The sequence below is a fragment of the Sander lucioperca genome, chromosome 1 (assembly GCF_008315115.2).
Source record: "Sander lucioperca isolate FBNREF2018 chromosome 1, SLUC_FBN_1.2, whole genome shotgun sequence".
Taxonomy (NCBI): domain Eukaryota; kingdom Metazoa; phylum Chordata; class Actinopteri; order Perciformes; family Percidae; genus Sander; species Sander lucioperca.
In genome coordinates, this window is record NC_050173.1 from 50,327,559 (window position 1) to 50,340,429 (window position 12,871).

A 12,871-nucleotide genomic window follows, 5' to 3' on the forward strand; every position below is an offset into this window, starting at 1 on the left:
GTTCTCCCACTCAAGGCACATGGTGATTATGGTGGGTCCACATGAATACACGTCAGTGACGTTATAAAGCACTGAGCAGTGTCTAACTTTTTGGTTCAACGCAATTCTGTGGCCAGCTGTTACCATTGCAGTTTTGGGTCTATATGTGTGTGTGTGTGTGTGTGTGTGTGTGTGTGTGTGTGTGTGTGTGTGTGTGTGTGTGTGTGTGTGTGTGTGTGTGTGTGTGTGCCTGTACTGCATGTAGGCTACTGTAAGGCTTGGGAGCAGTGAAAGGGACAAAGTCATTTGTCACTTGCGGCTTCACATGTCTGGTATTGAAATTAATGACAAATCTATGAGGTGTGTGTCTGTGTGTGTGTGTGTTCATATTTGTTGGCTTATGTGCGGGTGATGTCATGCATGAGAGCTTCTTTTTCTCACACTTTGTGAAGCCAGCTATGCCCCTGCAGACTTTCTCAATTTGCTGACATTGCAGGCAAGAAGTGTGTGTGTTTGTGTCTACATGTGTGTGTGTGTGTGTGTGTGTGTGTGTGTGTGTGTGTGTGTGTGTGTGTGTGTATTTTTATTGCTTTTATTGGACGTTTGCTGCAGACCACAGGGAAACACTGGCATTCAAACTCCATCATACACGCCTGCCATCCACCATTATGACGCTCGCTGCCTCTGTGTGCCTGTGCACAAAAACATGGGTGTCCACTTGTGTATGTTTTGCTCTTTTCAGTCTGAGAGGCACAGAAATTCTACCTAGCAGGCTTGTTAGAAAGTTTGAGATGTAAACTGGATGGACGGCGAGTTTAATCTGCCGTTAATCAGCTCCTCGGAAAACTCACTCAAGCATCAGACACTGCAGATTGCTCTGCCTCTCCTTGTAACTCCCTCTCTGTGTTTTCCCAGTCATCACTTTACTCTCCCCAAGAATCACTCCATGTCACCCCCACCTGCCTCCACACTTCTCCCCCCAATCATCCCTGGTTTCCCTATGGAACGAGAGTGCGGTCGCCTCCTGGCCCCCTCTTCTGATTTTTTTTTCTCCCTCTTCCTCTGTTGTGTGTGATGCTGAGAAGCCCTCAGGATTAAATCTAAGTCTTTTGTTTATCATCTCAGCTATTACTCCTAATGCTGGCTCTCCCTCTCTCATGCTGTGTGTGTGTGAGTGTGTTTTCCACGCATGCATGTGTGGGCAAGCTCTCAGATCAAACACAGCGTAAGACGAGCCCATAAACAAGCCTTCAGGACCACTTAGGGTTTTCAGGGAGAGTCAGTTTGGGGGGGGCTGCACGGAGGGGGAGTTAGGTACAGAAATCAGCTGCTCTGTTTATGTACCTTTCAGTGGTGATTACCGGTCCAATCTGTCTGTTTAACAGAGGAAATATCATAGCCTTGCAGAGTGCGTGTGTGCTTATATGTGTGTGTTTGTGAGACTGGGAGATGCATTATGGTACAGTTGCAGTGCAGAGGGCTGGAGAGATGCCATGGAGTTGCGTGGAATTAGAGCGCTGGTGCGGCAGTAGGCTAAGTGTTTATTTACTCATACATACAACCTTAACCGAGTCAGGAGAGTGAAAGCAGAGGAAGCAGAGGACCACCACAGACCAGAGGGTTGAGGATATGTGTCAAACATACTGTACAGTATAGCCTTGGCACTGGCCTGTGTTTCCACACAGTGCAGTGAAGGCGGTGTACTGTGTGTGTCAGTGTGAGTGGGCAGACACACTGGCAGGTAGTACCCAGCCTGAAGGAGGGGATGTATTTACAGACTCACTTTACAGAGTGGAATATTCACAGAGATGAATGGACTACTCTATACACTCAAAATATTATTTGCATTACATTACACTGCAGTCTGCGCAGAATTGAGTCATTTTTGTGTCATGTGCTGTACAGAATATAGCATGTAAAAGGAGAGAAGCTTAACTGAAAGTGTAAATAGTTCAAGCTGTGTGGGATTAGGTTCACTCTAATGCAGCGGTGTAGTCTACGTGATACGCAGGTACAGGGGCGTAGCACAAAATTCTGGGCCCTTTCTATGGGCCCCTCCCCACATCCACAGCTATTAATTCTAGCATATTTCTGGGCCCTACTCAGTCCCCTTTCCCCCCCCAGTCCGACGCCCCTGCGCAGGTATACGCAGTACATCCACTAAGAAAGCTCCAGGATTTCCATATACCCACTTATAAATGCCCACGCAACAACATACTTTGCATTACATTTTTGATATATTTGGAATTGTCATCTGTGTTTTTCTTCTTCACATAGGCTAAATAAAGGTATTTTCACCGTAAATTGGTGCATAAAAGTGTATCAGAATACAGGACATTAAGTCGTTGATGTTCAAAACTTCCCTGGGGGAGGACACCCAGACCCCTGACATTTTTCCTGATGGGGAGCATCTAAAAACTAAAATATAGGTAATTTCCAGTTGTGACCACTAGATGGCGCCAAAGCTACACATAAGAACTCTCAAGAGAAGGATACTGCAGGCAATAAATGAGGCAATAAATGGTTTCAGTGGTCACTGTCAGACCAGCGATAACAGTCGTCTAAATTCTCCCAGACGTACACTGTTTATATATTTTATGTAGCTTGAAGTTTAAGTAGTTTTTCCTAGCTTCCGCTTCGGATGTCTTCTTAATCCCCTCCAGCCACCGGAAGCTCTACATAAAGCCGAGGTTGCAAAGTGCGTCACTGCGCAGATCTGCTGACAACGAGCCTGAAGTCCAGCATCGACACTCTCCCTTTTTCTCTTTGTACAAAAAAACCCGAGCTGACGTTTCCACTCAAGCATGGTGAAGATTGCTTTTAACTCGGCTCTGGCGCAGAAGGCGCTGGGCAAAGAGGTGCCAGCCGCTGAGAAGGTGAGCTAACGGGCTGTAGTGCGTCGTCTGAGCCCGGTGTCCGTTTTTAGCCTGGTAGCAGGCCTGCGCTGGCAAGAAAGCAGTCAGATGTGACCGTGGACTTCATCTGCGTGTGTTTTACATAGCAACGTTAGTTGTGTATTCTCTTGCATTTTGCCAAATTTGATATTAAGGGGTTTGCGGTGTTTTTCGAAAAATGCATAGAGAGCCATATTGCACCTGATGCAGCACGCAGCGTGAGACCGCCCATCTTCTGAACATCAACACAGCTGTTCTGCAGAGGCCGAACATTCAATGGGATTAGGATGCTGAGTCAAAGCTGTACATGCGTTGAATGTTGATATTAAATGCATGCAATATTATGACTTAGAGATTTATTTGCTGACCGTATTGCGTATGTGTGTGTTTGTGTTTAGGATCCTGAGCTGGCCTCTGCTACAGCGGGCAGCGAGGGCTCCACAGGTCGCTGTCTGCTCACCCTGCTGGGCATCGCCTTCATCCTCAGCGGGCTCATCGTTGGAGGAGCCTGTCTCTATCGATATTTCACCCCAAAGGTAAAAATGTATGCTTGTGGATGTTGTTAGTGGTACATTTACCAATATACATTAGTTTTACCATTGCTAATGGCGTTTTCAATGTTTTTATTCGTGTTATTAATTGTTAAAAGTCGCTGCAGTCTACCTGACATGTGCCACACTCCATGTGACGCAGGATATGTGATGTGATCCATTTAGTGTTACAAGTTGCTCTCTGATTGTTTGTATGTAAGATACAAACAATCAGAGAGCATCTATACAGGCTGCATCATGGTTTTAAATTAGCTATATTAACATTACAAGCAGAATATACCAAGATGGACAATCATAGGTCATATGTACCTATTTTATGTAATTGATGGAATAGCAGCCGGTCAGGAAATTTGGGTTAGGATATCATATACAGGCACTGCAATGTTCAGGGTTTGATTCCAGCTGGACCTCGTCCTGTGTTTCCTGCCTGTATGTACACTAGTCAGTCATTGTCTATTAAAGGCAAAATGCTAAAGCATAATCTTTAAAAAAAGAGCCCTGTCAATGTGAAGAAATACTTTAAAACTGATGTTAGCAGTTAGTCTACCTGCACTTCTTCTTCTGGCTGGATATATCTAAACATAGCACAATTCAAAGTATTCAGTTCCATTGACAATATTGAGAGTATTTGATAAGCTGCCTTTTATCATACTTTTTTATTACTATTAAGATAGAAGAGCAAAGCATGGAATTAAATTCAACTTTGATTAGGAGATTCATCCCACTTACAAATTGTGATATTACACATGCACACCTCCTGACAATGGCGTATTGCACAACTCCCCTGGCCAACATCCTATATTACCTGTTGGCATAATGCAAAAATAAAACCACATAAGACTGCAGCACGAGTCCGGGTCGCTGCAGTGCCGCATCGTCGGATATACTGTAACTGTAACATTTGAAATTGTCTTTTTATTTTACATTTACTTAACCTTCTTCTTACCTAAATGGATTGTATTCTGGTTTATTAAATAATCCTCTATCTTGTTCAAGTTTCCTTTCACCCACAAGTTTGATATTTTTCTTAAACATCATATCACGTTAGTCCCATGAATGCCGATACAGATTCTACAGATTGAACTGAGAATAAACACGGTCAACAGTTCACAATGTTACATCGTGCCACTTCTACTCGCTCTCGGCTCATTATTATGGTTTGGTCTCCAGATAAGGCAGGGCACTTTATTTATAGAGCACAATTCATACTCAAAGGCATAAAAAAGTGCTTTACATAAGCATACACATACAAAGCAAATAGAACATAAAATTCCGCAATCATTAAAAAAAATCGCACACACACAGAAGTGGTAGATTGGGTTTGTTAACTTGAACATCTAGCAAGCTAGTTTATTTCTGTCATGAAATAATATATGCATAACATACCTACAAAAAGATACACAGTAACCAAATAAAAACTACAGATATCTACAAAAATTCAATGGAATATTGAGGGTATTTTCTGCCCCCTAGTGATCGAAAAATCATTTAAAGCAACTTTAAGCTTTGACAGCGCTTCTTTTCAGACCAAATCTGGCCTCTTTGATGTAGATACACTGAACTGTTGCCACTGATGAGCAAACTGTACTGCTGCAGTATGTGATTCCTGAGGTAAGAAGACTGGCACAGTGTGTTTGCAGAGCAGACCCTGCAGAGAAACCACTGGGTGTGTACAGTAGATCCATAGCGTGAGGCAAAGACCCACCCCACCACGTTTCAACGACAACGCCGTACCATGGTGGCATGGGTTGTATTGGTTCCTCAGGTTTTTTTCCCCAAGGTTGAAATAGAAGTAAAGTGAAGAAAGTGGGAACATTTAAAGCTTTAGTGCGCAACTATTTTATATTAATGAACCTCCGTTACATTCAAGCCATTGCCAAATGAGTTGATATAAAGCTAATTAAGACTATCAGCTCCACGCAACTCTCTCTGGATTTCTCAGTAGGGCTATGTTTACAAAATGGTGTAGTCCGGCAACTTTCAGCCACAGCAGCTCGAGTGATGCCTTCCCCCGCTGAGAAAGGACAACAGCAGCGTTCGACTTTGGAGATGAAGAGGACATAAAAATGACAAGATAATTACATCTTCTGAGTCATCATGCACGACCACCAAAGGCTTGCATCATGTGGACGCGTCAACAGTGTTGTCAATACTAAAAATTCCTCATGGGGGCGACAGAAACTACGCATTATAGCTTTAAAAAAAAAGTAAATTAAAGCATTTCGTCACAAAATAATTGTTGCATGTGTCCTCCAGAGGCTGTATCACGGTGCGATGCAGTTCAGTGACGTGTCGACCGGAGCTGGAGGAGAGAGCCAGCCGTACTACCTGCCACGGGTGGAGGAGGAGGTGGAGATCTCTGACAGCATGGCCGTCATCAGCGTCCCACCTCCCCGCTTCAGACCCGGGGACCCTGCCTACATCCTCCATGACTTCAACAAGGTAACACTCACACTGACCATGAATCATTCTCAAAACCAGATTTGAATGAATGCGATTAGCTACTCGTGGAGGCTGCTATTAATCGACTGTGCAATATTTATCTGTAATGTGTGGTTTCGGTTTAACATTTTTTATTCGTCTTTTTATTTACTGTTTTTGTTTCATAAGATAAGTGCTGGAATAATGTTACATATCACAGATTCTTTACAGAAATATCCTATTTTTTTTTTCATTACTTTATTTAACGTGATGGTAGACTGTGCAATATGTAGATGCTGCCATTGAGCTGAGGCATATCAGACATGTCAGTTTACAGGAAAGTACTGATATTTAGGGCCCCAGCGGCGAAGGGCCTATTGAAACTGAAGGAATTATTATTTTCCCGGCAAATGAATTGCTTTTTTGAAGGGCTTAACATATTCAAAAACTCACCAAAATTGGCGGTCGCATCAAGTCTGGTGAAAATGTACGTATTTTAAGAGTTTCGGGAATAGGCGCACAAAAATGGCTCGCTAGCGCCCCCTACAAAGTAAAAAAAAAAAAGAGCCCCTGCAGTACGTTTAACATAGACTAACGAAACTTGGTACACATATGTACCATGTCAAGACGTACAAAAAAGCTCATTGGAGCCATACCCTAAACCCAACAGGAAGTCTGCCATTTTGAATTGAAAGTTCGAAATTAGTGCGATTTTGGCCATTTCCACATGTCGTACTTTAACGAACTCCTCCTAGAGACTCTCTCAACTTCAAATTTGGTCTGTGCCATCTTAAGACGTTAAAGATGAAAAGTTATTAAAAGAACAACTTTTCGTCATAGGGCGTGGCCGTGGCGGGGAGGCCATTTTGTGCATTTCGCCATTGAAACAGGAAGTGGGTGTAACTTGAGTGTACATTGTCCAATTGGCTCGAAACTTTTCAGGATTCATAAGAGCTCAAAGTCATAGCGCCCCCTAGTGGCAACAGGAAGTAGGCCTAAAAGTCAAGGTGCTATACTTTAACAAACTCCTCCTAGAGATTTCATCCGATCGACTTAAAATTTGGTTTGTGTCATCCAAAGACCTTAACGATGAAAAGTTATTAAAAGCAAAACTTTTCGTCCAACGGTGTGGGCGTGGCGGCCATTTTGAGCATTTATCGATGAACGAAGAAGTTGTATATTGTCCAATTTGGCCAAAATTTCTCACAATTGACCAGAGTCCAGGCCTGAGGACATTTATAGGCCAAAATTGACTTTTGGTCATAGCGCCCCCCGATGACAACAGGAAATGTGCCTTATATGACAAACATCATCCGATTTACATGAAACTTATAATGTGTGGTCCACATGTGATACTGAGCTGCCCCCTATACTTTAACCACGCCCACTTACTCAGGCTACACCTCTGTGAGGTATCATTGAACTCAGCAGGGAGATCTTTTTGATTGGTGACGATTTGCAGTGTCTGAGTGCCGCGCAAATGCACGGTCACAAGGAGCGGCGTCCGCCAGTAACTCCGACTCGCGCAGAGGCGCGAGGACCCGTCCAACGCTGCTTGCAGCTTTCATTTTTATTGCAGTTGTTTTTTGTTATTATAACTTTAGCTTTTGTGATAAATGTTCTGTGTTTGACTGTTCAACATTCCATGCTTATAAAAAGAAAAACACTTATTGCTCGCAATTCATGTTCTCATCGTCGCTCTCTCTCTCTCTCTCTCTCTCTCTCTCTCTCTCTCTCTCTCTCTCTCTCTCTCTCTCTCTCTCTCTCTCTTTCTCTCTCTCTCTGTGTGTGTAGAAGCTGACGGCGTATCTGGACCTGACTCTGAGGACCTGCTTTGTGATTCCTCTGAACACCTCTGTGGTGCTCCCCCCTCAGGACCTCATCGACCTCTTCTCCCAGCTGATGGTGAGTCAGGATCAGCCTGTGTCTGCCGGATCTCTGCACGTAGCTGCCAGTAGAAGAAACCCTAGCTGGGATGATGGATGAAAAAAAACTATACTGGCACAGCACTCTCACTCAAGCTCACGCATAAGCCTTAATATTATGGGCTATATATTACCTGGGGAAATCCAAGGGGTTTATAATAATTCCAGCGATTGTACTGTATGTGCTTTAATCCTGTGCAAATCTGTCATGCTCCCAATGACAATGCTAACATGCTGATGTTTAGCAGGTGTAATGTTAACCATTTTCACCATCTCACGTTTAGCATGTTAGAAGGAATGTCATTAGTTTTGCAAGTTGTTAGTCATGAACTGTAAAAGTATTAAGTCAATATGACTTTATGATGGCGCTAGATGAAAATGTTGATGCTAGCGTGGCTGGCATGATCCCATTTCATCATAGACAGTTATTTCTTGGTATCAGAAAAAAGTACTTACTTAAAACTACTACTAATGTTGTTCATTTACCAGTCCAAATGATATGTGTTTTTGATGTTGAAAATGTTGTGCTGGTTCAGATTATTCCATGTACATGATCAGGTTCCTGTAGGACATTTTTTTTTTTTTTGAGTTTTAGCCATGGATGTATTAAGAGAACTGGATACAGTGTTCGGCGGGAAGCCACGTTCATTCCAATGAGAGTGCTCAAAAGCACATAAAGCAAACATGGAGCTCGGATCTTCCGCATTGTTGGCCCATGACGTCACGATGGACACGCGCACTAGCAACAATTTGTTTGTGTTGTCTTAGCAACCGGTAGCAACATGCTCATTCATGAGCTTATCTCTCGTGTCTCTTACAAGTGGCGAACTCATGAACTCGCCGTTTTCATTGTCTAAAATATTCACTAACGTTAAACATTGTGTTTTCGTTGTTCCCGATCGTTTACATGCTTAGCTAAATAAACGATAGATGTATTTAGCTAGACAACCAAGGAGATTTAATAATTATGTCGTGCTGCTAGCTAGCTAGCTACTAACTAGCGCTAGCAGTTAGCCTGCAGTTTGGTGAACAGAGCTCATCCATGGCTTCAGCTCTCATCCACGTTACAAGCTTTACAGCATACAGCCCTCTGATGGATCATAAGAGAGAACCAAGGCGATGTAATCACTGTCTGTAGTAACGTTATGTAGGCATATAGCTAGCTATGTAGCTATAGATCTTAATACAGCCATGTTAGCTACCCCTGATGTTAGCAACTAGCTAGCTAGCCGATAGCCCGCCAGTTTGGGAAATACTAATGACGTTACATCCACGTAGCTAACAGGCTTTACAGCATACATACATCCCTCGGATGTATCATGACTTCATAAGATAATGCCATGGATGTATTAATAGAACACATGGTGAATTACAACCATTAGCTATATCCATTATTACAGCTAGCTACAGGACCTCAGGAGAACCGTCATGTGAGCGGGTGGGCGCAGTCCTGCGGCTCTGCTCGCGTCCATTATGCGTGTTCATCATGCCTAATTTAATAATTCTGGATTCGCTACTAGTGAATGTTAAAAATGTTAAAAACGTGACGTTTTAAACAAGGACCCTTTAATTGTTGTTTAAAAATAAGTTGATATACCCCGAAACAAATTATCTGCTGAAATATAGAAGTTTCTTTCGCCATGCAAAGTCTATGTGAAAAGTCTTTCTGGGCCATGGGATGCAGTACCACCCCTATCCACTAAGCCCATGGTGGCTTTTAGACATGGCGCTCTTTCTGGGGGCTTGGTTTTAGCGAGAGTTGAACATTGTCAGCAAGACCAAGTTTGAGTCAGACAGTCAGACCGTATGTAGGTACGGAGCGCTTAGTTCCCACTGAGTTCTCAACCATGATATGTTGTACAGCATGTTGTGTTGTGGTGCGATTAGCGAATTTCACTATCGAATGTGGAAGTGGTTCATAAAATACAGAAGTTAGATGACCACTCATTAGATTCGTCAGTCAGTTTCCCATGTGGCTGCAGTTCGCTGAGCTGCTTTTCTTTTCAAATCATTTTGTTCACAATCTCTAATTCTTGTCCCAGTCCGGCTCTTACCGCAGCTACTTGGTGCACGAGGACCTGGTGGTGACGGAGCGCATTGAAGATGTCAAGCCTCTGGGCTTCTACATCCGCCGGCTGTGTGACGGAAAGGAAACCTACAGAATGCAACGCCGCTCCAGCCTGCCAGGTCTGGATGTACTGTACAGCTTTGTTAAGCTTCACTCACTCATTCAAGTACCAGCATTTGTCTTCTTTCTTTCTTTCTTTCTTTCTTTCTTTCTTTCTTTCTTTCTTTCTTTCTTTCTTTCTTTCTCTCTCTCTCTCTCTCTCTCTCTCTCTCTCTCTCTCTCTCTCTCTCTGTGTGTGTGTGTGTGGGCTTGTTTAACTATATTCGTGGGGTCCAAAAACCGAGAGTCCAGTATACTTGTGGGGTCCAGACAGCTTTGTGGGGCCAAAATGCTGGACCCCACAAGTTTAAAGGTCTGTTTGAGGGGTAAGACTTGGTTTTAGGATTAGGGTTAGAATTAGGTTATGGTTAGGGTGAGGGTAAGGGTTAAGGTTAGGCATTTAGTTGTGATGGTTAAGGTTAGGGTAAGGGGCTAGGGAATGCATTATGTCAATAATGGGTCCCCACAAAGATAGTGCCACAAACCTGTGTGTGTGTGAAATGAGGATGTGGCCATGGTGTCACAGCTTCAAGCCTCTGGGCGGGCTTTTCCCATGGCAACGATCAACTCCTATTTAAGAGCAGACATTGCAAGGTTACATCTAAATAAAACCCATTAACAACTTGTTTCATTTGTTCAGGTACCGCTTCCTCTATCTAATTATTTTTGAATTCATAAGACAATTTTATTATTAGTGCCTGCGGTGTAATGATACACGGAAGTCACTGTTTCGGTCGGGGACATTTCAAACATTTGTGTCACACTGGAAAAACACTTTCCCGAAAGGAAACCGGTCACAATAGGCTATTAAACTGAAAAGCATCTTTTATGCTCGGACACTGAAAATACAAAATAAATGGAATAAAAAAAAAAATTCACTTTTGCATTAGGAGGAGTGTTTCAGTTAGTTCCTATATGCCAACTGCTTGAGTGATTGTTGCATATCAAGTTGCAAACTTGAGTGATTGTTTTATCCCGTTGTGCTTTTGTCAAGGGTGCGTGATGCGGGGATAAGGAGTTGGGCTCTGGTTTGCTTTTTCCCTTCCGGTTCCTTTGTCCCAGGGCCGTCGACTGTGTGTTACCATGTTGGATGTGTTTCCATCAGTTGGACTTGAAAAGGAAATGTATCGAACATGCAGTCACTTTAATATTCAGGACTAATTTGTTTGTTTGTTTTGTCTTTGTGGCTGTCAGGTGGAGGCATCCAGAAGCGCTCTGCGGACGAATGTTTCACCGTCCGCCACTTTGAGAACAAGTTTGTGACGGAGACCAGGATCTGCAAGGCTTGATGGGAAAGCATGTGCATAGGTCAGGAAGCGAGAGAGTGAGTGATAGTGAGAGCCATATGTCGGGAAGAGAGAGAGAGAGAGAGAGAGAGAGAGTGAGAGAGAGTGATGGGGATAGCCAGAGTGACAAGGTAGAGAAGGAGGGAGTAGGCGAAGGAGGGAACAGCTTTCAGCAGAAAGTTACTTTTGTATTAAACTCTTAACTCCAGTTTTTGCCTCCCCTGCTTTAACCCCAGTGAAAAGTGAATTTAAGTTACAGCGTTACATAGCCTAAACCCCCCCGTACCTGTATAAGTCATAGCACTCTCGCTCAATTATTCACTAGTTAGTCTTGTACTACTATTCAGCTTTCTTACTAAGAATGCACTAAGTTTCATTTGTTCTGTTGGTTTCTGTTCTGTTGCCGTAGCTTCCTACTGAATTATTATTATTATTATTATTATTATTATTATTATCTTATCGTTGTTACTGTATTACAACATCCACTCACGTCTAGACGAGAGTTGTTAGTCCTTCTACTGAATATCCTAGTGATACTGAGAAGTCATTCATATCAGACCTGTCTTGTGTGTCCGCCTACTGTTCCCTTTCTTAACGGGCTTTATAGAGCAGCCTTGATAAGATATACTATATGTTATAGTGTGATATAGCACAAGTCACCCAGGAAATGTATGGTACAGTTACAATACGCATGTAACATGGTTGTCCGTGTCTGTTATGGATGGTGCCAGAGATCTCGGTCACCCCTTGTTGTAGATATTTTCCAGAGGCCTCTCCCGTCCTGCTGTGCGATGACTTTAAGTTATTAATTAAGGGGAGCAGTCTGACACCCTATATGACTTGTGTTTGTGTAGAAATATCATTTGTGACAATAAACTTGAAGGATGGTTGATGAGCTAAAGGGAAATTTCACCAAATTTGAAAATGTATTCTTTCTGTCAGTTTTTAAATTCTTATTTATGAATTTATAGTCCCATAATGTGAGATGACCTTTACCGAGGTAGCTGTAATAAGCAGCTAGGCGGCTCAAAGTTTTGCAGAACTCTATATATTTAAAAATCGTCAAAGGAACAATAGGTTTGTAAAAAAAATCCTTCAGTGAATCTGCATAAAGCAATTGTCCTTTTATTTTGAAAAACCCTAAAGGAAACGCTATGGGGGGAAAAAAAGGCTTTTTGCCAAATAACTTCAAGTCATTTTTCAGTGATTTCCTGCACAGAGAGACAATCAGACAGAAGTGTGCGTGTCAAAATGTGTTTCTGTCTCGGCTTTTTAACACTACTAGAAGATTAGATAAAAGCCAATGTTGTGTGCAGCTACTGAAATGAATTCACTGTGTTGCTGAATAAAGTTGCATTTCTTTACCTACTGAATATTTTGGCTTGTTTGCTTATTATTATTAGTATTACTACGACAACTGAAGCAGCACCAACACATCCTGAATCATAAAAATAAATCTATAGGGAAAGTTTAGCTGGTTTAGGGATTTTCCTGTATTCTGTATTTCCTGATTCTTATTAAAGATGATGACATGTTCATCCTTCATAACAGGAACAGCTCACTCTTCACCAGACTCATACAAATTTAGAAAGAACAAACACAGCTTTTATTGAAATATAAATAGAAAACCAATTCACATTTTGAATTC

At 42.5% G+C, this 12,871-nt stretch overlaps 1 protein-coding gene across 1 annotated transcript; it reads left to right on the plus strand.

Moving 5' to 3' along the window:
* Positions 1–2,486: 2,486 nt before the first annotated feature.
* LOC116036471 (integral membrane protein 2A-like) lies at positions 2,487–11,636 on the plus strand. The gene is made up of 6 exons (XM_031279999.2): positions 2,487–2,855; positions 3,272–3,409; positions 5,681–5,866; positions 7,640–7,750; positions 9,813–9,957; positions 11,132–11,636. Exons 1-6 carry the CDS (start codon positions 2,784–2,786, stop codon positions 11,224–11,226), a joined length of 747 nt encoding a protein of 248 aa, XP_031135859.1. The 5' UTR covers positions 2,487–2,783; the 3' UTR covers positions 11,227–11,636.
* The last annotated feature ends 1,235 nt before the right edge of the window (positions 11,637–12,871 follow it).